This window comes from Ovis canadensis, chromosome 6, assembly GCF_042477335.2.
Source record: "Ovis canadensis isolate MfBH-ARS-UI-01 breed Bighorn chromosome 6, ARS-UI_OviCan_v2, whole genome shotgun sequence".
Taxonomy (NCBI): domain Eukaryota; kingdom Metazoa; phylum Chordata; class Mammalia; order Artiodactyla; family Bovidae; genus Ovis; species Ovis canadensis.
Window position 1 is genome coordinate 33591593 of NC_091250.1, and position 25915 is coordinate 33617507.

Sequence of the window (25915 nt, forward strand, 5' to 3'; positions counted from 1 at the left end):
AATTGTTAAACTTTAATAGCTGCTGCTGCTAAGTCACTTCAGTCGTGTCTGACTCTGTGTGACCCCATAGACAGCAACCCACCAGGTTCCACCGTCCCTGGGATTCTCCAGGCAAGAACACTGGAGTGGGTGCCATTGCCTTCTCCGAACTTTAATAGAGAAGTAACTAAAAAATGCAGAGTGAACTCTAAAGGGTGCCCTAGGGCTGAGGGAGATTACCAAAGGAAGGGTAGAATTGGAAAAGGGATCCTCTCCCCAAGGCTGGGCTTCAGATCTCATTGGAGAAGGTATGGTTTCTTCCCACTGGATGGTGAAGTTGAGTGGACTCTCTGGACCACACTGGTTCACAGATGCCAGATAACAGGAAACAACCCTCTTTCTGGTTCACAGGCTAGCTGAGGCTAAAGACTGGTGAGCTCAGTGGGGGTCAGGGCATTCATTGGGAGCTGGCTTGCTGCCAGATTGGTGCACACTGAGAGATACCCATGTTGCAGTGAATGTAGGAAACAACTCTCTAAGGCACAGTTGAGCACAGCGGGATGCATGAGTAAGCAGAGGGAGTCAGGGAGCTGCTGGTGGGAGGCTTGGAGTGCACTGGTGTTTGCATTAGGAGGACTGTAGTAAGGTGATCAGTGGACTCAGGCTAGGGCTTTGAGGTTGCTGAAGGAGTGTGCACTTTGGGTTTGCTGCTGGACCCCTGTGCCACCAAACAGCCCCATATTCAGGTACCACTACACATCTTTCCTCCTGCAGTGTCCCTCTGATCCTCTGCTGATTTAACATTGTGCTCACTGTGAAGGAGAAATGCTTAATTTTCAATCCATTTTCTCAGCAAATACTAAAGGTGAATTTGGAGTTGAAAGGCAGTAGGTTGGTAATTGGTCCAAAAAACTGGACTGAACCTGCCCAGTAGAGCTTAAAATTGCACCTCAAAAAGTTAAGAAGACGTGCCAGTAAAGTACCTGCCTGCTGGAATCAGGCTCTTAACATTCTAAAGGAAAACGGCATTATTTAGGCTCCTTAAATCATTCACAAGTCCAGCATACAGCAACAAATTATTGGAAATAAGCAAGGAACTGTGATTTATAATCCTAAATAAAAACTTTCACTAGAAGCATACCTTTAGATGATGCTGATGTTGGAATTAGCAAATAAGAACATTGAAGCTTCTTAAACAAAAATATTGTCTTATGGATGGGGAGTCTCAGAAAAGCGAAAGCTGAAAAAAATCAAGTGGAAAACCAAGGGCTAAAAAAGTATAGTATCTGAAACAGAAATGTTTATTGGATAAACTTAAAAGCTGACTGGAGTTGGCAGAAGAAAAAGGTCAGTGAGTTTTTTAAAACTCAGTAGGAATTTTTTGAAAAAGGAAAATCAGTGGGAGAAAACAAGCAGAGCCTCAGGAACTTGTGGACAATCTCAAGCCGTCTAACATATGTATAAATGAAGTTCTGAAAGAGAGAGAGAGAATGTGGCACAAAAACTTTTTGGGAAAAAAAAAGTGGTTGCAAGTTTTCTGCAATTGGTAGAAAACATCAGCCTACAAATTCAAGAAGCCCAGTAAATATAAGGAAGGATAAACCCAAAGAAAACCACAGTTAGGCACATAGTAGCCAACCTGCTGGAAATTTATGATAGAGAGGAACCTTAAAAGCAGAGAGATGGGGAGAGGAAGAGGGAACAGTAGGGGAGTAATAGCAGGGATGGCTGGCTTCTCAAGGGCATTATGAGCTAGAAGCCATGGGGTTGCATTTTCAAGAGAGAAAAAAAGTAGAAACATGTCTATTAATCTAGAATTCTATAGTCAAGCAAAAATAAAGGTGAAGTGAAGGCATTTCAGGTAAGTGAAAGTTGAGAGTTTTATTAATGAGGAAGAAAAGTTTTTTAGGAATCCTCTAGACAACTTCCCAAGAGATTGTTATTTGCCCGGGCGCCCTTGCTGTATTGCTGAGAAAGCAAAGATGTAGCATTTTCATCCCTTAGGGGGAGGTTTCTATCACCAAGGAATAGGGAGATCAGGGCAAAGAGAAATCAGTTGTTGTGGAGGCAAACAAGCAGTGTTTGCCACATGTGAATTGAATTACTCTTATAATCAGAAAAAAATGACAAAGCTATTTGTTCTTTACTACACAGATGAGAGTAAAGCAGAAAATAAGTCATTTGTTGTTAGGTTGGCCATTTACAGATTCTTATAGGGGTTCATAGAAGACTTTTAGGCATCATCTTCAGTATGCATTAGTCCTTCTTCAGTATGCATTCAGTTTCCTGATAATCATGCCAGTGGCATAAAAAGATAAGGAGCGCATCTTGACCTCAGTCTGCCGGATAGACAGACAGTTCTTTCTGGGTTTCAACAACCATCCTCTGGGCAGTGTGTCATCTTCTTCAGAGAGGAAAGGAGTTTTCTTTAGAAATTCTGGTCAGGAAGCAATTAATTCAACTGTGATGGTCAGGAAATACTTCACAGAGCAATAGTAATAGCGGCAGTAATAACGACTTTCCTTTATTGAAGGCCAGGTAGTATCCTGAGTACTTTCAAAACTTCCAACAATCTTATGCATTAAGTGTTATCATTCTTATTTTCGTAAATTAGGAAACAGGCTTGTATAAGGAAATTGCTTAAGATCCTTCCGCCAGTGAGGGGCAAAGCTAGGAGTGAAATCTAGGACAGCCTGACTTGAAAGCCTATGTTCTTAAACAGATACCAGTGTCCATGGCTGACTGGCACTCACTTCATTAAAACATATTACCTGCTCAGTAGGTTATAAGTTGACTCACACTAGGCTTTCTTGGAAGAATAACATTTGATTTGCTTACTCATGGCTGTTAAAAATCATAAAGTTTTCTCATAAGGGAACCATTCATTAAAATATACATTGAAACCATTTAGGTCACCTGCAGGAGAAAGCTGCCTCCGTATTTGTTGTGTTTACATTTAATTTACTCATATAACTTCTAAAAGAAGTCAGAGAAGCAATTAAATTTTCTGACAGTTTTACAAGGCAGAGTTATATAACTGGCCCATGTCACCAAAATGCTTTTGAAATATATTCCTGGTTTATTGACCAGTTGGCGCTTGAATGATTTAAGCATCCAAACATAAATATATAATGAGCAAAGTAAGTTCACCTAAGTTCAGAAAACTTAGACTGCCCTTTTAATTTAACTCTGTAAGCAGTAGCTATTTTTCATGAGGCAGAAAAGATTGTACATTTAAGTAGAGTTTCAGAGTACTTAATTGATGATTTGATTCTGACTGATCCCTTGATATAAATTGAGTCTGAACAAGTGGAATTCTTCTGTGTGTCTGCTGCGAAGGGGCAGAGGGAAATGAGCAGTTGTTTCACGAAGAGCTGAATCTGGGGTGGATGGGGGAAGAGGTGGTCTGTGTGGAGAACAAAGGTCGTCTAGCTTCATGCTTTGGCATCTGGTGCATACAGAACTGCTGCAGCTCGCTGCAAGCAGAAGTGATGCTGTAGTGGAAAAAGAGGTGGTTACAAGGCCTTGGGGTCCCTTCTCTTTAGCTGGCTCGTGAGGAAAGCAAACTAGGCTAGTGCTCAGGAGGCTTTTTAACGATCCGCGTCTGGAAGTGGCGCACATCACTTCGGCTTTCATTTCTTCGGTGAGAACTCGGTTGTAGGGAGACTGAGAATTGTATTAAGCTGTGTGTTTAGGAAGAAAGATGGTACAGGGAATATAGAAACACAGGTCTATGGAACACTAAGCAAGCAGAAAACAGATTAAGGCAGTTATTAACTCTAGGAAAACCAGTTGTACAAGGAGAGGAGTAAAATAAAGATGATAACAGCCAGCATTTATTGTGTACTTACTCTGTGCCAGGTACTATTCTAAGTCCTCAGGTTTTTCGTATGTTAATTTTATTAAAAATTATGTCCAGTAAATACAATTGTAATTCCCATTTTACCGGATACATGGTTATTTCACCAAAGTATTGATACCACAGTGTTTATTGAATAAATGGGATAGGGAATGAAGATAGTGGAGTAAGAGAGCCAAATACTATAAGTAGGAAATAATAATGTGGAAATTATGCCTATATTATAATTTTGAACATGACCAATTTGAACTGTGCAGGTCCACTCATGTGCAGGTTTTTAATCCAGTAAATATGTACAGTACTACATGACTTGTGCTTGATTGAATCCATGGATGCAAAACGTTGAATACAGTGGGCTGACTGTGGGACTTGAGCATCCAGATACTGAGGGATGACAGCATAAAACATCTAAAATTAACAGTCAAGTTACAACTGTATACACATACTGTTTAGAAATATAGAGGCAAATATCAGTAGAAACAACTAGAAAAGTTGAAAATCCTCACGGTGACCTATTCAAATATAGGGTATGGGGTTGCCTTCATACTCTTGGACTTTCTGAACTATGTTGATATAAAAATAAAGTACTTGGTAGAAGAGATGCTATCGAGAGAGACGAAATGAAATGATATGAAGTGGCCATCTGTTCACATAGAACTGAGATGGTTTTGTAAATCACCAGATAATGGAGCCGTACACTGACAGGGAACTAGGACCAAGTGTGTGGACCTGGGTTTGTCCTACACTCTGTTGACCAAGTCACTTAACCTTTGAGGATTCACTTCCTTCTTGTTTTAATGAGAATGATGAACTCTCTTCTAGGTACTTTAACTTCTAGATTCCTTTAGTTCTAGGTGTTAGACCAAGTAATTTTTGTTTTTAAACAGTAAGTCAGTGTGACGGTATAGGCTACAAAGCTATGTTTGAAAGCAGCTGGCTGTTAAGTCACATCCTACACCTTGTCTTATGCTTCCCAGATCCATATACATATATACTTGTAGATTTTTTTGGAAGGGGAGGGGTTGCCAGGTTTTGTTTTTTTCTGGCTTCCCAAGATGATGATTTTAATTTGAGATTTCCTACTGATAGATATTGATTATATAAGAAGTATATACATTTATTATCCGCTTCCTACTTCTAAGTGCTGGTCATGAAATTGTGGTTATCTAATGTGACCATTTCTATCCTAGGTCCAGTGGCATTGCAGAGCACGGATGGTTGCAGGAGCCAACTTCTACATTGTGGGACGAGACCCTGCTGGCATGCCCCATCCAGAAACAGGGAAGGATCTTTATGAGCCGACTCATGGCGCCAAAGTGCTGACCATGGCCCCGGGCCTGATCACCTTGGAGATCGTTCCCTTTCGAGTTGCCGCTTATAACAAGAAAAAGAAGCGGATGGACTACTATGACTCTGAGCAGTAAGTGTTGCATTCTCTGCATAAATCTGTGAAACGCCTTGTGTTCTAAGCTGCTCCTAGGCTTTTAATATATTGCCTCATCTTCACAACAGCTGACCAATGGCAGGCTTTGTTGTACCAATTTCAGAGACGGGCAAACCAAAGAAACTAATTTCTCAATACTTGAGAAGTTAGAAGTAGAAATAAAAATTGAATCTGGTTTCATGGTTCATGATCTTAGGAATTTTATTAGGAAGTGTTAAGGAAGTGATGACATTTCTATCTGCCTTATAGAAGTAGTCCAAGGACTCAGCAATCATTTGGCTAGTAAGCGTAAAGGATCTATGTAATAAGAGAGTTTGACTAATATTTGTGCAGTCATTATATGACAGGCACTCTCCTAATTGCATTATAGGTATTAAGTTACTACTTGTAATTAATGCCCTATACGAATCCTGTGAAACAGGTGCAGTTATCCCCATTTTGTAGATTGGTAGTAGGCTGAGGCTTACAAAGTTCAAATACTCTTGTAATGTCACAGATCAAGTGAATAGCAGCTCATGGGGTATGCTGACCACTAAGAGTGCAACTTCATTCTTGAAAGATCTTAGAAGGAGCAAAAAATGAACAACCTTTTCGTGCAAATTATTGGTAATATTAAGCATGTATCTATCTTCTTTTGACTGGCAAAATTTTATTAGTTGCTATCTGTAGATAATATCCATACAGACATACCTCGAGATATTGTGGGTTCAGTTCCAAACCACTGAAATTAAAGTGAGTAATCCCAATAAAGCAAGTCACATAAAATTTTTTTGTTTCCTAGTACAGGTAAAAGTTATGTCTACATATACTATAGTGTATTAAGCACACATTATTTCTAAAAAAGCAATTTACACACCTTAATTTAAAAAACTTTATTGCTTAAAAATGTTAACCATCCTCTGAGCCTTCAGTGAGTTGTGATGTTTTTGCTGGTGGAGGGTCTTGCCTACATGTTGATGGCTGCTGACCGATTAGGGTGGTGGTTGCTGAAGGTTGGGCTGTGGTAGTGTATTTTAAGATACTAAGTATATATTTTAAGACAACAGTGAAGTTTGCCACATCCATCAACTCTTTTACTAATGAGCTGTCTGTAACACACAATGCTGTTTAATCGAGCTTCTTTCAAAACTGGACTCAGTCTCAAACCCTGCTGCTGTTTTATCAGCTAAAGTTTATGTAATAGTCTAAATTCTTTGTTGCCATTTAAAAATCTGTATAGCATCTTACCAGGAGTGGATTCCATCTCAAGTAACCACTTTCTTTGCTTATTAGAAGCAGGTCTTTAACCATTTTAAGTTTTATTGTGCGATTGCAGCAATTCAGTCACATCTTCAGACTCCACTTCTAATTCTCGTTCTCTTGCTGTTTCTACCACATCTGCCGTTCTTTCCTCCACTGAAGCTTCAAACCCCTCAGGTCACCCATGAGGTTTGGAATTAGCTTCTTCCAAACTCCTGTGAATGCTGGTATTTTGACCTCTCCCCAGGAATCCCAGATATTCTTAATGGCATCTAGAATGGTGAATCCTTTTTTAGAAGGTTTTCAATTGACTTTGCCCAGATCCATCAGAGGAATCACTATCTGTGGCAACTATAGCTTTATAAAATGTATTTCTTAAATAAGAAGACTTGAAGGTGGAAATTAGTCCTTTATCCACAACATTAGCAGGCGTGAAAGGAACATTAATCTCGTTGCACACCTCCATCAGAGCTCTTGGGTGACCAGGTGCATTGTCAATGAGCAATGTCAGTATTTTGAAAAGAATCTTTTTTTCTGAGCAGAAGTTCTTAACATTGGGCTTAAGATACTCTGTAAAACCATGTTTAAACAGATGTGCTGTCGTTCAGACTTTGTTGTTCCATTTATACAGCAGAGGCAGAGTAAATTTAGCATTGTTCTTAAAGACCCTAGGAATTTTGGAATGGTCAGTGAACATTGGCTTCAATTTATTATTATTTTTTTTTTGTTGGATGGCATCACTGACTCGATGGACATGAGTCTGAGTGAACTCCGGGTGCCGATGATGGACAGGGAGGCCCGGCGTGCTGTGACCCACGGGGTCGCAAATAGTTAAACACGACTGAGTGAGCCAACTGAACTGAACTGGTAGAATTACAGTTGATGTGGGTTTCAAGATATTACTTTATCTAAAAATCTTAATTCAATGTATGTAGAAAATAACATTTGTCTTTTACCTCTTTACTGAAATGAAAGCCAGTATTTAAAGTCATCAGCTGCAGTAACCTCTATCAAGAGTCAGCCTGTCCTTTCAAGCTTTGAAGCTCGGCATTGACTTCTCCTCTCTAGCTATGAATGATATCATCTAGATGGCGTCATCTTCCAATAGAAGGCTATTTCATCTACATGGAAACTCTGTTCTTTAGTGTGAAAGTGTTAGTTGTTCAATTGTGTCTGACTCTTTGTGACTCCGCGGACTGTAGCACACTGGGCTCCTCTGTCCGTAGAATTGTACAGGCAAGAATACTGCAGTGTGTTTGCCATTCCCTTCTTCAGGGGCTGTCCAGGGATTGAACCCAGGTCTCCTGCACTGCAGACAGATTCTTTGCCATCTAAGCCACCAGGGAAGTCCATTGTTTAGTGTAGCCACCTTCATTAATGATCTTAGCTAGATCTTCTGGATAACAACAATATCAGCACTTGCTGCTTCACCTTGTACTTTTATGTTATGGAGATGGCTTCTTTCCTTAAATTTTATGAACCAACCTCTGTAGGCTTCAGGCTTTTCTTTTTAAACTTCCTCACCTCTCTTAGTCTTCATAGAATTGAAGAGAGCTGGGGTCTTGCTCTGAATTAGGCTTTGGCTGAAAGGATTATTGTAGCTGGTTTGATCATCTATCCAGACCACTAATAGTTTCTCCATATGAGCAAGAAGGCTTGTTTGGCTTGCTTGTCCTTCATGTGTTTGATGGAGTAACACTTTTAATTTACTTCAATAACTTTTTCTTTGCATTTACAACTTGGCTGCTTGGCCCGAGAGGCCTAGCCCATCTCAGTTTTCAACATGCCTTCCTCACTAATAAGCTTAATAATTTCTAGCTTTTAATTTAAAGTGAGACATGTGCACTTTTGACTCAAAAACTTAGAGGCCATTGTAGATTAGTTGACCTGGTTTCAATATTGTTGTGTCTCAGGGAATAGGGAGGCCTGAGGGGAGGGAGAGAGGTGGGGGAGCTGCTAGTTAGTGGAGCAGTCAGAACACATACATTTAGTAAGTTCACCATCATTATATGGGCATGGTTCATGGGGCTCTAAAACAATTACAGTAACCTCCGAGATCACAGGTCACCAGATATAATAATAATGAAAATGTGTGTGTGTGTGAGTCGCTAAGTCGTGTCCAACTCTTTGCAGCCCCATGGACTGTAGCTGTCCAGGCTCCTCTGTCCATGGGATTCTCCAGGCAAGAATACTGGAGTGGGTTGCCATTTCCTTCTCCGATTTTAAGAAATAGGTAATCCAAAAAGGAAGAACCAGTTACAAAATACAGGACTTTAAGAAAAATAATAAACATTAAATATTTCCTAGAATTTTGAGATGGAATAGACCTTAGATATCCTTTAGACAAGCCATTAGTTTTATCAGTAGGTAAACTGAATGACTTTAGCAAAGATTGCATTAATTAAGTCTTCCTCTCAACTAAACACCGTTTCTCTAGCCCTCTATCTTTCATTTAGATCCCAATTAGAAAATTTTGAATTTATTTTTGTTTTAACATCTTGTTTAATTTGATGTAAAAACTTTTCAAGTCTTTTAATTGCTGATTCTGTTATCCTTGCTGTACGCTAATTAAATTTTTAGATAACATGACTTTCAAGGTCATTATTCGAGTCATTATAATAGAATTATTAAGCTAGACTTCGTAGAGGACAGAACTCGCTAGAAACCTTATGATGTGCAATTCAGCTTCCGGTAGACATAGTATTATTCAATTAAATACAAATCCTCAAAATTATATTAATTTCCAGCTCCCATTTTTATCATGTCTACAAAGATGATGTAGTGTGCTAGGTTGAGTCTGTGATTTGGGGGGAGTGATAACAGTGATAGATTAAATATTTTTTTAATTATTGTTATTGTAGGATTGGATTCTTTAAGCTCGGAAAACAAAATTGCTGAACGTGTCTAGGGATTACTCTCTTACGATCTCTTCCTTGATTTTAATTCTCTTCCTAATGTGGATCCTACACACGCAGATCAAGGCTTTTTTCTGTCCTCCCTCTCTTCATTCTGCCAAAATGATGTTTTTTTCCTTCCAAGATTTTTGCTACTTTCACTTTACTGACCAGTTTCTTTCTGTTCAGAATTAGATCTAGAACAGTTTCCCCTAGAAACGTCTCTGTTTTGTTGTGCTAGAGTCAGAATAGCAAGAGCACAGACTTTGAAGCCCAAGGGGATGGAGTCGCATTCTTGCCCCAGCACCCCTGCAGCTGTGTGGCCGCGGGGGAGTCACCGTCCTCTTCCTGCCCAGCTTCCCTCAGCTTCAGGATGGGGTGTAGTGATCGTGCTGTGCGTATCTTCGTAGAGTGGTTGAGGACCAGATCAGCTCAGATATGTCATTTGCAAACAGTGTTAACTGGAACCTAGTAAGTACTAGAAATGTGCCTATTGTTGTCATATATATAATATATATAATGAAAAAGTATGAACAGTTGTGAGGATTATCAAAATGTGCCACACGGACACGAAATGAGCAAACACTGTTGGAAAAATGTTGCCAATAGACTTTCTCAAGGCAGGGCTGCCACAGACCTTCAGTTTGTGAAAGATACAGTGAAGTGAAGTGCGGTAAATGAGGGAAGCCTGTAGGCGGTACACCCTGTGAGTTTAGAGTGGCCGTGAGAGGCTCTGGAAGCAGAAGTTATGCATGCTACCCCCATGCTTGCCGAGGGACTTGAGATTCCTGTGTCATCTCTGGCCTTGTTTCTTTATCTCCAGAAGGGTGGCAGTGGATGAACTGATTTCCTTCTAGCTCAAAATCTGTAGTTCTTTCCAGAATCTATAGCTCCTAGCTATTTTTCGTTAGTAGGAGCTTCATGTTTTGTTGATTAATACTTTTTTTATGCAAATTGCACCTGCTTATTTAGTACTCTTGCTTTTTTAGTATAAATTACACTTCAGGCTGAGCAAGTAGTTGCCTCTTAGTTTCTGTGAGAATTGGTTCCGGACTTTAAATTACCTCTAGAGCGATGGCACCCCACTCCAGTGCTCTTGCCTGGAAAATCCCATGGACGGGGGAGCCTGGTAGGCTGCAGTCCATTGGGTCGCTAAGAGTTGGACGTGACTGAGTGACTTCACTTTCACTCTTCACTTTCATGCATTGGAGAAGGAAATGGCAACCCACTCCAGTGTTCTTGCCTGGAGAATCCCAGAGACGGGGGAGCCTGGTGGCTGCTGTCTATAGGGTCACACAGAGTCTGACATGACTGAAGTGACTTAGCAGCAGAGTATTTTTAACACCTAATACAATATAAATGCTATGTAAATACAATATAAATGCTATTTAAATTATATATATTTTTGCCTGCCCATGATAAATTCGAGTTTTATTTTTGACTTTTTGTGTTTTTTCAGTGTCAGTTGTTATTTATCTTCTTTCATTTTTTATTTTGTTTATTTGGATCCTTTCTCCTTTCCTCTTGATGAGCTTGGCCAGAGGTTTATTGATTTTGTTTACCCTTTCAGAAAACCCACTCTTGGTTTTACAGGTTTACATTTTGGGACTTTCTAGAATTCTCTTCTTGCCCCCTGAATGTTTTTAGTCAGAGGCTGTTTGAATCCTTGGATGTAGAAACCATGGATTTGGAGGGCCAGCTCTCTGTTTAAATTTTTGTTTTCTCAGTTCATCTCTACTAATGGGTGCTGATTGAAGCTTACGTCTTATAACTTCTCATCTTAGAGAACTCATCCTTTTTTCCATGATACTGTACAGTTGACTCTGCACTCAGGAATAATGCTGATCCTAATCGTGTGTCCTCATTTAATGTGGCCTGTTTTGTAATAGTTCGGACAAGAATGGAAAAGAAATTTAAAAAAAAATTCTTTTGTTTCTGAAAGGGACATAAATTCTGATGTCATTTAATAAAATAAGTTACCTGCAAAAATAAATACTATTTATAACAGTGGAACTTGAGGGATTTGTTGGCTTCTCGTTTAATGACAAATAATTCTGGAGAAAATGCACAATCTTAGATGATAGCAGACTTTTCTGAGCAATGGACTCTAGAAAAACACAGGAAAACCCCATGAGTCAATGAACAGAAAAGGCTTATTGTATAACTGATTTGGGGAAATGTGAAAGTACTCTTGACTGTGCTCAACAGCCTTGGTGTGGAATTCAAGGCAAGACCCACTCTAGACCATTATTTTCTTTTTATGTATTTTAATTGAAGGATAATTACAATATGTTGATTTTTTTTTTTTTTTTGCCATACATCAACATGAATCGGCCACAGGTATACATGTGTCTCCCTCATCCTTAACCTCCCCTCCCACATCCTTCCCCACCGTACCCCTCTGGATTGTTCCAGAGCATGGGCTTTGGGTGCTCTGCTAGACCGTTATTTTCTGAAGATCTGAGTTGTGGCCCAGGTTATAGTATACTGCAGAACCTCACCATGAGAAGAATTTGCAATAAACCAGAAATGTACCATTTTTACCCCTGTACAAAATTAGGGTTTGCCAATATCTGGAAATCATCCTAAATCATGGCATGGTTTTTTTTTGGCTTAAACACAATTAAATAAATTTATATTAGAAATAGATGTATGTGTCTCTGTGTGTATTTATATATGTATATGTATGCATATGTATATATACTTATATATATATATGGATACACACATACTACAGTTTCACTGTCTGAAAAAAAGTGCAGCTAGAAAAGCAATGTGATGAGTTTTAAAGGGTCTTTTTCTACCAAAGAGATGCTTTAGAAGGTTAAAGAAAATTTGGGGAGAGAGACGGGGTGGGATGATTTGGGAGAATGGCATTGAATCATGTATGATATCATATAAGAAACAAATCGCCAGTCCAGGTTCGATGCAGGATACAGGATGCTTGGGGCTGGTCCACTGGGATGACCCAGAGGGATGGTACAGGGAGGGAGGTGGGAAGGGGGGTTCAGGATGGGGAACACGTGTACACCCATGGCAGATTCATGCTGATGTATAGCAAAACCAATACAATATTGTAAAGTAATTAGCCTCCAATTGAAATAAATAAATTTAAATTTAAAAAAAAAGAAAAAAAAGAAATTTATTTCTAATTAAAAAAAAGCAATTAGAGTAAACTTTGAACTATGTTACTGAATAGGTGATTGAAGTGAAAATATAAAATATTAAGAAAAACCGAAAAGCTTCAAATATGTTCTTTTGTGGTTCAAAACATGTAGGGTCACCATCAGAGATTTTAATTTTCTTAGTCTGGAGAAAATTACCTATTGCCAATTCTTTTGAAAGCTCCTCCTGCCGTTGAGAACCCCCACTGAGGGTAGGCTTGGTTTCCTACAGATCTATAGAATGTATAGTGCCAGGGGTGGAATGCTGGGCAGGGCAACCCTTCACTTCTCACCCCACATGCAATTTATTTGTGTGGTTTATGTACAAATGTTATGAGTGAAACCTCGTTCTGAAAGTAACAATTAGTCACAGAGTAAGAGGCGAGAAGTAGAATTCTTCTGCAGGTGGCCGACTGCTTAAAACTTAGATGAGTTTGCCTTTTGATGAGTTAAGGAAGCAAAGCTAGAGTAGAGCTTTTACACTTCTTGTGCGGATGTGTTTTGTTACTATGGTTTCCTTGCATGATCAGTTGATTTAATCACACACAGGACCAAAGAGTCCATCTGTATGTAGTTGAATGATGTGCTGGGAAGCCCTGGATAACTTTCATGTTTTGTTAAGTCTGTGTAATATTGCTTTAAATCTCTCTTTTAATCATTCAAAAGCTAAATAATTACATCAGTTCTCATAAGAATTTCCAGTGATGAATTCTATATTAGTTGCATGACTGGCTCATTTTCTTGGAATTTTTTTTGAGTTACTAAATCTAATAAATTGTAACTTGGGAAGCTTTAAAACTGCCTTAGTTTTCTCATTTTTTATATTCCTGTTCAAGTGTAATTAAGTTGATGGGAATATGTTGGAAAGTGATTAAAATTTTGTGGAAAGGCGATAGTCTTTGATGTAGTGAGAAAACACAGTTATTAATTATGCACATATGAGGTTGTCTTATGTTTGATTAATGGATGTTATTCAATGCCAGCTTTTATGTAATTAATGATTTTATAGCTTTGATTTGACTAAATACCAGTGTAAAACAAGGCTTAGGGATAAAAAAACAAACTTCATGAAGATTACAGGCGAGATATTATTGATAAGAATTATGATAACAATCATCTGTTTATACTTAGGAAGTTAAGTAGGTTCATGTTAGCTGTAATAATGACTCAAGGAAATTTAGTTTTAGGACTACAAGATTAAAACCCATTCTTTCAGCTATTACACACTTTTAGAGATAATTCAGCTATTTGTAATTTTTTTCTCCTTTAGCAATAATTCTTCTTTGTATTTGGATCAGTTCAGTTCAGTCGCTCAGTCGTGTCCGACTCTTTGCGACTCCATGAATCGCAGCACGCCAGGCCTCCCTGTCCATCACCAACTCCCGGAGTTCACTCAGACTCACGTCCATCGATGATGACATGATGGTATCAGTGATGCCATCCAGCCATCTCATCCTCTGTCATCCCCTTCTCCTCCTGCCCTGGTTAATGCAAAATTTTGGTTCATATTTTTAAAATAGCAGCTCACCAAAGAAAGAGTGCCTGTGAGTCAGAGTGCCTGGTGGAAATGGGTCAGTGAGGGAACAGGTAGACACAAATGTTTGCTTTTGGTTATTTCCATGTTATCAGTATTTCCTTCATATTTTAAATTGTGAAGTATTCCTTAAATCATGTACTACTACTAATGTCTTCTTTTTTTAAAGCACTCTACTTATAGACATCCTTCAAGGCTTTTCTCATACTTTCTTCACTCTTTCATATACTTGCCACAGAAGAGCTCACCTGCTCTAGTGGTTTCTGTGTGGTGACACTTAAAGCTATTCCTCAGTGTTTCCAGGTTGCTAATTACGTTAACTTTCTATTGCTCTGTAACAAATTAACACAAATTTAGTGGCTTAAAACATTACCCATTCATAACCTCACAGTCCCTTAGGTCAGAAGCCTGGGGTGACAATTACAGTAGTAAAAGATCACAGATCACCAAATATAATAATAATGAAAATCTGTGTGTGTTAGTCACTCAGTCGTGTCCGACTCTTTGCTAACCCATGGACTGTAGCCCCCCAAGTTCCTATGTCCATGGGATTCTCCAGGCAAGAATACTGGAGTGGGTTGCCATTTCCTTCTCCGATTTTAAGAACTAGGTAATCCAGAAAGGAAGAACCAATTGCAAAATACAGGACTTTAAGAAAAATAATAAACATTAAATATTTCCTAGAATTTTGAGATGGAATAGGCCTTAGATATCCTTTAGACAAGCCAGATGCCCTTGTTGGAAAAATTCAGTTCCTTATGGTTATAGGACTGAGGGTCCCCAGCTTCTGACTGGTTAATAGGGGGATCATTCTCTGCAACTCAAAGCCACATTGTGGTTTTTCCTTGTGGGCCCCTTTATCTCAGTGTTAGACCCTCAGGTTAAATCCCCGAGGGTTCGAATCTCTGACTACTGCTGTCATCTGAGAACATTCTTTGCTTTTAGAGGGCTTGAATGATTAGGCCTCTGATTCATTAGTTAGGCCCACTCACATAATTTCACTGTTTTAGGTCAATTGATTAGTAACTTTCATTGCTTCTGCAAAATTCCTTTTGCCATATAAGGACATATCATGCTAGTGACACCTTCATGGGGTGAAGGTCATAAAGGCCATCTTAGAATCCTGTCTACACACTAATGGGTGTTTCTGCTTAGATTTCATGGTATTATTTAAAATGTCCAGAAGCAGCTTTACCTTTCCCTTCATGTATCTCTAAGTCCTAAATTTCCTTAGTTACTTGTTCTTCTTATATAGAATGTTTGGAATCCTTTATTCTTTCACCTCACTCTTTATACCCAAGTCTTGTCATGTTGACCTCTGAAATATTTCTTGTGTGAATTCTTTTTTCTTTCTTGCTGTGTGGTGTTGGAGAAGACTCTTGAGAGTCCCTTGGACTGCAAGGAGATCAGTCCATTCTAAAGGAGATCACCCCTGGGTATTCTTTGGAAGGAATGATGCTAAAGCTGAAACTCCAGTACTTTGGCCACCTCATGCAAAGATTTGACTCATTGGGAAAGACTCTGATGCTGGGAGGGATTGGGGGCAGGAGGAAAAGGGGACGACAGAGGATGAGATGGCTGGATGGCATCACCGACTCGATGGACGTGAGTTTGAGTGAACTCCGGGAGATGGTGATGGACAGGGAGGCCTGGCGTGTTGCGATTCATGGGGTCGCAAAGAGTTGGACACGACTGAGCGACTGAACTGAACTGAAGTCTTCGCCACACATAAATATTTCTGTTAAAGTACTGGGGAACTGTCTGCCATTATTTCATAAAATGTTTTTACTGATTTTGATGTTTCTTTTGAAAACTTGTGGAAGTCTGATAACAATTGCATGAATTTTCCAATGAGTCTTGTCCTGTGCTTGTAGATTTTTCACATACTTTATGGCAAAAGTTTTATTTTTTTGTTGCATAGATAATAATTATTAGACAGTAATAATAAAGATTATATTTATTGCATAGGGAATTATTGCATAACCATTAACAGATACTGTTACTGCTAAGTCACTTCAGTTGTGTCCGACTCTATGCAACCCCATAGATGGCAGTCCACCAGGCTCCACCGTCCCTGGGATTCTCCAGGCAAGAACACTAAGGTCTCATTTAAAATCTTAGTATACCTTTGAATTAAAATTAATGACAGTACTATGTATACTTTTGAAAGTCAAATTATATATTTTATATATGCTGTATCTTGTTTTAAAGTCAACATTTACATTGAAATTAGGATAAAACTTAACAACTTTGCTGTTCTTTTATTCATTTATTAGCTACATATTGATCTTTACTGCATACATGCCCTTGCTAAGTGTGAGCACTGTGTTTGGAAACAAGCTTGATTTGTTGGCTTAAGAGATATAGGAACTTATATTCCAGAGATGACAGACCATAAACCACTAACAACACAGTTAACTAAGGGTCCCATGTGCTTTGCAGAAGACTTGTGGCAAGCTCAGCTAACGCTTATCTGACCAAGTCTGGGTTATCAAGAATGGGTTGCTGGAGTAGGTGACATTTGGGCTGAGTTCCAAAAGATGAATAGGCATCTTGATAAAGAAGGACATAATAGACTGTGCCAAAGCTTTTGACTGTGTGGATCACAATAAACTGTGGAAAATTCTGAAAGAGATGGGAATATCAGATCACCTGACCTGCCTCTTGAGAAACTTGTATGCAGGTCAGGAAGCAACAGTTAGAACTGGACATGGAACAACAGACTGGTTCCAAATAAGAAAAGAAATACGTCAAGGCTGTATATTGTCACCCTGCTTGTGCTGGGCTGGAAGAAGCACAAGCTGGAATCAAGATTGCTGGGAGAAATATCAATCACCTCAGATATGCAGATGACACCACCCTTATGGCAGAAAGTAAAGAACTAAAGAGCCTCTTGATGAAAGTGAAAGAGGATAGTGAAAAAGTTGGCTTAAAGCTCAACATTCAGAAAACGAAGATCATGGCATCTGGTCCCATCACTTCATGGGAAATAGATGGGGAAACAGTGGAAACAGTGTCAGACTTTATTTTGGGGGGCTCTAAAATCACTGCATGGTGACTGCAGCCATGAAATTAAAAGATGCTTACTCCTTGAAAGGAAAGTTATGACCAACATATTGAAAAGCAGAGACATTACTTTGTCAGCAAAGGTCCATCTAGTCAAGGCTATGGTTTTTCCAGAAGTCATGTATGGATGTGAGAGTTGGACTGTGAAGAAAGCTGAGCACCGAAGAATTGATGCTTTTGAACTGTGGTGTTGGAGAAGACTCTTGAGAGTCCCTTGGACTGCAAGGAGATCCAGCGAGTCCATCCTAAAGGAGACCAGTCCTGGGTGTTCATTGGAAGGACAGATGCTAAAACTGAAACTCCAATACTTTGGCCACCTGATGCAAAGAGCTGACTCATTTGAAAATACCCTGATCCTGGGAACGATTGAGAGAAGGAGAAGAAGGGGACAATGGGTGAGATGGTTGGATGGCATCATAGATTCAGTGGACATGAGTTTGGGTAAACTCCAGGAGTTGGTGATGGACAGGGAGGCCTGGCATGCTGCAGTTGGGTTGCAAAGAGTTGGACAGGACTGAGTGACTGAACTGAAGTGAACTGAATAGCATTCTGGACAAAGAGATAAGCACTTGCAAAGGTGCTGAGGTGAGAAGACCCAGAGGGCTTGGGAAGAAGTCCAGGGTGGATAGGAAAAGGGAGTGAAAGGAGCAGGATGAGATAGGGACAAGATAAAGCAGTTCTTTGAAAGGTGCAAACTGGAATAGATTTTTAAAAGATAGTATTGTTAGGGTGAACATTAGATACTGGGAAGTTCAAGTTTTGGGTAATTAGGCAAATTGGATTATACTGACTGATTCTCCTAAGAAATTAACTAAAAATTCTGGTTAAAGGAAAATGTTTTCAGAAAAGTATTATGGCACTGATAAGATGATAAGGACTGTAAGGGTAAACTATTAAGTGAAAGTTAGGACTTCTGTTAACTTGAGTGTTGAAGTTGCTTTTGCCCTGGTGAACCTAGGGAACTTTAGTGTTGATTTCTGTGGTCCTGACCAGGGCAGGGAGTCAAGCAGGAGGCACTCCCTTTAGGCTGGTGCTCCCTCCCACCTTAGGTGTTTAGAGAGAACGTGAAGTGAACCCCACCCATTCCTGTACCCTGAGAGTCTGAGCAGAGCACTGAGCTTTAGGCTCCAAAGCTCAGGCCTGCTCACATGGGCCAAACGCAGATTACCTTGTTGTTGCTGTTGTTTAGGCACTAAGTCATGTCTGACTCTCTTGTAACATGGACTGTGGCCCGCCAGGCTGCTCTGTCCTTGGGATTTCCCAGGCAAGAATACTGGCATGGGTTGCCATTTCCTCCTCCAGGGGGTCAGGTACCAAAGCCCTATCTCCTACATTGGCAGGTGGGTTCTTTACCACTGAGCCTCTAGGGAAGCCCTCATATTACTTGGATTATATCAGAAAAAATCAACAACCCCAAAACCCTCAAGCTGTGAAATCAGTTTTTGGTGGTTCTTAACTGGGCATGCCTCTTAAACATTCAGCAGAAGCAAATATATACTCTCACTGGATTATTACTGCCTTGTCCTCCACCTCAACTTATTCCCACAAATAATTATACAGGCTTAATAGACAGTTTCCAAAAAAAATGATAAAATACACAAGGAAACAGCGCCAACAAAAGAAAAAAAAAAAAGGAAAGTACCTTCAGCACAAGTAGGTTTTCAAAGACTTCACATACCAGAATTCTCAGACGTGGATTACAGAGTAACTATACTTGCAGTGTTTATTAAACCACAGACACGTTTGAAACTACTCCTTGGCACTTAAAAGTCTAGAAATGACCTAGCAGTATAGAAGAGAGAACGGTGGGAGGGAAGTCAGTGTGGAGGTGTGCCCTGGTGCAGGCAACAGTTGATGAGATGATGGTTTAGGCAGCTTGCAACATGGAGACTGGAAGAAAGACAAGTAGGCATTCCCTGGAAACTTCTTATTTGACTGAATATCTGATAGGAGTTGTGCTCTAGCTTTTATTTAAAGAGTTTTGAGGTGAGGAAAACATGATGAATTAAGGATTTGGGTAAATTAGTTTGAGATAATTAAATTTTTCACGTGTTTCGGTTGATCTTTGATTTGGAAATAAAAGATTATTAAATTTGTCACATATGATGTCAGTGCTTTTTGGTTCCTGGAAAGAAATCCATAAACAGCTAATTATCTGGTTTTGAATAAATGATTTGTATTTGAAGAGAATTCTTAGTATTTTGATGTACACTGTTTATATATGAGTTTCTTTCAAGTTAGATGAAAGTTAATTACCCCCAAATAGTTAACGAGATTCCCTTATAAGTTACTACCATCATCTTCAATTCTGTCAGAGAAGCTTCTCTTTGCATCCCTGATTGCTTATCATCTAATTAGCATTTTTTAAAAAAGTCAGTTGAATTGAATATGAACTTTTGAAAGATAAATGCAAAGGGCCCCCCTCTGACCCCAGCTTCTTGTCTATCTGAACAGCTTGTGCTGGTGGCTCTGATGGTCGCATGTGTGAGAGACAGCAGATGGTTGTAGAGATTTAAAATCTTCCGCACATGGCCACGAGTCGTTGCACTTTGGAGTCGGTCAAGATGCTGGCCTTGTGTAGTTAGTGCGTTGTACATGGGACAAGATGCTGCGCCCCAGGGTCCCACCTAGTCTGATGGCTGGTGTGCCTTTTCCATCCTTGAGTCCTAAAACCCCTTCCCCTTCGGTTGTTTTTTGTTTTGTGTTTTATTGTTTTTTGGGGGGGTGGAGAGAGTGTGTGTGTGTGTTAGAGGAGGCGTTCTGTCAGCTGTGGATTGTAAGACTCTGTGACCGAGTGGTTTTGAAAAGGAAAAAAAAGAAACACCTGCGTTTCTTTTTTTCAGGTGCCACGGATATCTGTTACCGAGTATAATCAGATGGGCTATCTGGAATTGCTTTGCAGTGAAAGCCTGTGCTGTACTTAGTTGCTCCATCATGTCTGACTCTTTGCCACCCCAGGGACTGCAGCCCGCCAGGCTCCTCTGTCCATAGAGGATTCTTCAGATAGGAATACTGGAGTGGATTGCTTCGCCCTCCTCCAGGGGATCTTCCCAACCCAGGGATCAAACCCTGGCCTCCTGCATTGTGGGCAGATTCTTTACCAGTTGAGCTATTAGGGGAGCCCAGTGAAAGCCTTAGGTCCTTTGTTTAGTAGCCTGACCTGCTTCTGGAAGATTCCCGATTACTCACAGGTAGGGTTCAGAGCTAGTTTTTAGGTCATTCCCGGAAGAGCTCAGTTTTTACTTTATTTTTTTCTGTAGAAAGCTATCCATTCAAAGCTGTGATTGTGAAAACTGGGATTAGATTACAGATAGTGACTGTTGTGTCAAATCCTTGCACCTGATTTCTGATAAAAAAATAAAATCCTCGTGTGATGGATCGAAGTACAAGTATGCTGCTGCTGCCGCTAAGTTGCTTCAGTTGTGACCAACTCTGTGCGACCCCATAGACAGCAGCCCACCAGGCTCCCCCGCCCCTGGGATTCTCCAGGCAAGAACACTGGAGTGGGTTGCCATTTCCTTCTCCAATTCATGAAAGTGAAAAGTGAAAGTGAAGTCGCTCAGTCGTGTCCGACTCTTCGCAACCCCATGAACTGCAGCCTACCAGACTCCTCCATCCATGGGATTTTCCAGGCAAGAGTACTGGAGTGGGTTGCTGTTGCCTTCTCTGCTACAAGTATGAAGCAGAAGGAGATAAATGTGTTTTCTGTAGCCAGGGTGGAGTGGAACCACCAGCTTGTGGAAGCAGAAACTCCCATTTCATGTGATGAAGAAATGCTTGTGGCATGCGGGGCAGATGGAGTGTGAAATAGGGTCGGAAAAGAGGTGCCCAGGGACTGTGGTTTTAAAGTGCAATTTCAGAAGGAATGCAAGCCGACTTCTGCATTTCACTGTTTGGCATTATGAGGAAAGAAAGGGCTTTAATTGGTCTGGCTCTTTTCCTTTAATCACAAAGTCAGGACAGAGTTATTCTGCAAGCTGCTTCCTCATTTCCTTTCTCATTGCCATCAGGAACAGGCACTTTCTACACAGACATGGGGTTTCCTCTTTTGAAATCAAAATTTTAAACGGACATGGCCAGAAAGATCTGGAGTCATAATTTCCCTTAATGAGGCTTATGGAAGGAATTGTTAAGTGGACCTTCTAAGGAACAGAAATGTTCAAGCAACTTTTGTAAAATGATTGTGAGCCAAACTAATCAGTTGTACATTGGGTTGGAATGAGTGTTTCTGGACACAGTTGGAGAGATCTGGACCCCTGCCGGCCCTTGACTTCCTCTCCAGGTGCTGCTTTGCTAAGCTCTGCCTGGAGGGGTAACCTCTCTGGCTTGGAGATAAAGTCACTTAACTGCACTGATGGATCTTATTATCAGTTCCTGCCACACAGGTTCTGGGTTCCTCTCAGGAGGTGATCTTACAGCTTTATTGAGAAGGTTGAGACCATCTTGCATTAACCACCTCATCTCTTGCTAACTACAGATCATCACTATTTTCTTCATTCTTCACTCTCCTTGTCAGAGCTTCTTTCTCTGTGTTCTTCATCCCAGACTTTCTTCTCCAGCTTTCATTTCTTTGCTGTTTCTCTCTCCTGGCTTTCATTCTCCTCCCTTTCCTCATTCTTGCCACTTATTTTCTTCTGCCTATATACATGGTAAGACCTCCCTTTTCCTTTAAAAAAGAAAAATCTTTTCTCCACTCTGTATCTCTGCCGCTTTACCACTTCATCTCTTTCCTCCTCATCCACTTTTGTTGTTGTTCAGTTGCTTAGTTGTGTCCGACTCTTTGTGGTCCCATGGGTTGCAGCACGCCAGGCTTCCTGTCCTTCACCATCTTCTGGAGTTTGCTCAAACTCATGTCCATTGAGTCGGTGATGCCACTGAAACCGTTGATTAAAGACAATTTAAATTTTGATTTATTTATCCAATGGATTTACCTCTGTTGTGGTCATCTTCCTTAGCCCCTCTGTGGCCTTAACAAAAATTTTACTTTTTTCATGAATCGTCACTTACATTTTTTTCTGTTCTTAAGTATACTCTAATGACTGTGTAACTGTACTCAGGGATGTACATAGTGTACTTAAACCTTCAACTGTCTCATTTACAGACTTCCCTGGTGGCTCAGACGGTAGAGCGTCTGCCTACAATGCGGGAGACCTGGGTTCAATTCCTGGGTCGGGAAGATCTCCTGGAGAAGGAAATGGCAACCCACTCCAGTATTCTTGCCTGGAGAATCCCATGGATGTCATCATTTACAACGTTTAAAACAACTTTAAATAACTATCTTTATGCATAATGTTTGCAGGCCTCTCCAGTTATTTCCTTTACACAGATCCCTAGAAACCGAATGATTAGTTAAAACATACCTGGCATACCTGTAGAAGCAAGGACCACTTGGGAGTTTATGATTTCACTTGATTCCCAAGTTAACTCCACAGATAGCAAAGTGGGGAAGGAAGGAGCATACTGTCACTGATGAGGAGTAAACAGGGCTTGTGACCTGGTGAGTTGAATGACCTAGAACTCTCTCTGGGTTCTTGTCTGCTGCCTGGGCAGTCCCTTGTTTGAGGGAGAAGGTTGAAATTACCAGTAGACACTGTGTGTCTTAGCCATAGTGCGCTGTACTTAATGGTCTAAGGGCTGTTGTGTGTTTTGAAGGTTATGAAGGTGAAAAGAGCTAACACTGCCTTTGTGTAATACCTTATCAATGAAATAATATTAATCATTGCTACTTACTTGTTTATTATTTTTCAAGTTCCAATTTTTATCTTACTGTTCCAAAATGCATTTCGTCTTTCAGATTCAGACTGTCTAGAATTAGATGTTTTTCTAAAAAAAAAAAAAAAAAAAAAATCCTATTTCTAAGTTTTTAGTTGCCAAGGATTGGGGGAGAGGGAAGAAAATATGTATGGTTATAAAAGGGCTTCCTTCATAGCTTAGTCAGTAAAGAATCTGCCTGCAATGCAAGAGACCCAGGTTCAATTCCTGGGTTGGAAAGATCTCCTGGAAATGGCAAGCCACTCCAGTATTCTTGCCTGGGAAATGCCATGGACAGCGGAACCTGGCAGAGTATAGTCCATGGGGTCACATGCGTCGGACATGACTTAGCAACTAAACCAACAATAAAAGGGCAGTCCAAGCGATCATCGTTTTATTTTGTGATTTTTGATACTGTGATGTTTTTTGTTCTGTGACAAACCTGAAATCAGGTTGATGTTTATAAGTATTATGTTTCATCTAGATCTTTTTCATTAAGCTTCTCTACCATGAACAGAAGGAACAGACTTTTTAAAAATTTCACTATTTACAAAGTTTTTTAAAATGTGAAATAATTTTCTTTTTTCTCTTCCTTTCAGCCATGAAGACTTTGAATTTATTTCAGGAACACGAATGCGAAAACTTGCCCGCGAAGGCCAGAAACCTCCTGAAGGTTTCATGGCTCCCAAGGCCTGGGATGTGCTGATGGAGTACTACAAATCCTTGGAGAAGGCTTAAGCTGTTCACCCAGTCAGTTCACCTTTGGCACCACACTGAGTAACAAGAGGGGACCACGTAGTTACTGTTGGCATTTCTTTGTGGTGGTATCTGTCCAGACATGCATCCCCAAAACAGACCCTTTTCCTTAAGTATTAACAGCATCAGTTTGGTCTGCCTTATGAATTCTGTTCTGAACTAGTGTAACACACTCCTGGTTTTAATGTATCTTTTCCAACTTATTCTAGTTATATTCCTACAGTACAGTTTTAAAACCTTGTCTTTTTGTATTTATGCTTCTGGATTATCATTTTTTCAAGCTCTTATACCAGTTGTAACCAATAGTATACACATTGAATCTCACTTTTCATCTCTTGAAAAAAGAAAAAAAGATCCATTAAACGATAAACTTGGCTAGATCTTGTTTTGGGAATTTTATAAGACATCTGTAGCAATTAGAATTTTTTTTTCCCTACAGTGAAAATATAAACTGCTTTCTTCCTTCCCCTCAGCTAGTGATCTCTTAACTGTTATAATCTAAAGTATATTAATATCTGTGTAAACTCTGAATGAACTTTCTTGATTCAATAAAATTAAACTTTTTGGCTTCTTATTTATGTGATTTTTAAAAAATATTGTTATGTTTACACATACTTATCCTTCATGTGAAAAAGTTTCTGATGGAGAAAGGAATCATCTAATAATTGGTGTCAAGTACTGTTTCATAGTGAGTTTTTAAGTGGGAAAATAATGATGCATTCTCAATCCATCCAAAACCTCAACTTGTTTTTCCCAAGTATCTCTCTAATATTCTTAAATACCTCAGATGCTGGTCCTAGTAGTAGAGACATGATGGAGAGATGTTAGAGTTTGCCAGTCAGTTCATCTGGAGTGGGGGACAACATATCCAGTTTGCTTTTGTAGAATATCCTGAATACTGAGTCATAGTTTTATGGTGGCAGCGATGGAGTCAAGATTCTGGGGGCAGTGAGTATCCAGTGGTGATGGCACTCATGGTATTCAGCTCTCAAATATTCCAGTGGAATGGCCTTGGCTGAGTCCTCTGCCTCTAACTTTTCGTTCCTGACCGTTTTCTAAGCCTTATTCTCTTGCCTTTTCCATCGGTTCTGTAAGATACCCAACAGTTTTCCTATATATTCCTTTGCTGCTTAAATTATCTGGAGTTTCTGTTTACTAAGATCCCTGGTCATAACAGGTGGCATGTGCAAAAAAAAAATGTGTATCTCACACTAAAATCTTGATACTGCTAAATTGAAGTTGATTTTTACTGTTAAAATTTTTTTTTAAAGGTTTATTATTTTATTTTGCTTCTGACTGTGCTGGGTCTTCATTGCTGTGCATGGGCTTTCTCTAGTTGCGGTGAGCGGGGGCTCCTTTCACTTGCAGTGCTCAAGCTTCTCACTGTGGTGGCCCCCCTTGTGGAGCACGGGCTCTGGAGTGGATGAGCTTCAATAGTTGCGGTGCGTGGGCTCAGTGGTTGAGGCTCACGCTTCTCTAGGCACTCGGGCTTTGTTGCTCTGCAGCATGTGGGATCAAACCCCTGTTCCTTGCATTGGCAGGAGGGAACCTAACCACTGGACTGCCGGGGAAGCCCTACTGTTAACATGTTTTAAACGTATAAATATAGAGGAAAGAATTTTAGTTCTTGGCACTCAGAAAACGTACCCTTTAAAAATTACAAAAATATACTCATAAAATCAAGGTGAGAACATGAAGAACAGAAAGTGGCATTAAGGTAAAATGTGATTGAAAAAGTAGCTTTGTGTTCTATCATATAATTGTTGTTCCTGAGTGAGTTGTGTTCTATCATATAATTGATGTTCCTGAATTAGTCCCATTGTGGTATTTGACCTCATCCCACCAGAGAGGCACATGATGAAAACGTGATTCTAGGACCCTGTGTTCTTGGAATTGGCCAGCCACCTGTGTGTTCTGGAAAGATGGAAAAGAAAATAAAAGTACCCAGTGATTTCTACAAGTCCACAGGTTGGTATGTGTGTCTTTAAGCTACAGTTATGATATATGTAGAAGTTTTATTTTTTCCTTTCCAGTTCATAAAAGTGAGCCCAAACCAATCTTTAAAACCTTCAACCCTTATCCCAAGCCTCTCCTGCCAAGTGGTCTTGGAAATCTCAATGCCATTTTTATCTATCCATCAGCTGGAAAAGTGAATGGAAAAATAATTATTTTTTTTCTTGAAGGAAGTAAAAGAAAGTGCAGTCATCTTGGCAGAAGTATAATGTTTTA

The 25915-nt window shown here is 39.9% G+C and overlaps 1 protein-coding gene across 3 annotated transcripts in view; it reads left to right on the top strand.

The window, feature by feature from the left end:
• The window catches only part of PAPSS1 (3'-phosphoadenosine 5'-phosphosulfate synthase 1), a 121982-nt gene extending 97722 nt beyond the window's left edge, over positions 1-24260 (top strand). For all 3 annotated transcript variants that reach the window (XM_069592968.1, XM_069592970.1, XM_069592971.1), the window contains 2 exons: positions 5029-5258; positions 23530-24260. In XM_069592968.1, coding sequence (XP_069449069.1) covers positions 5029-5258; positions 23530-23668 — 369 coding nt within the window. In that variant the 3' untranslated portion in view covers positions 23669-24260. The remainder of the gene's footprint in view (positions 1-5028; positions 5259-23529) is intronic.
• The last annotated feature ends 1655 nt before the right edge of the window (positions 24261-25915 follow it).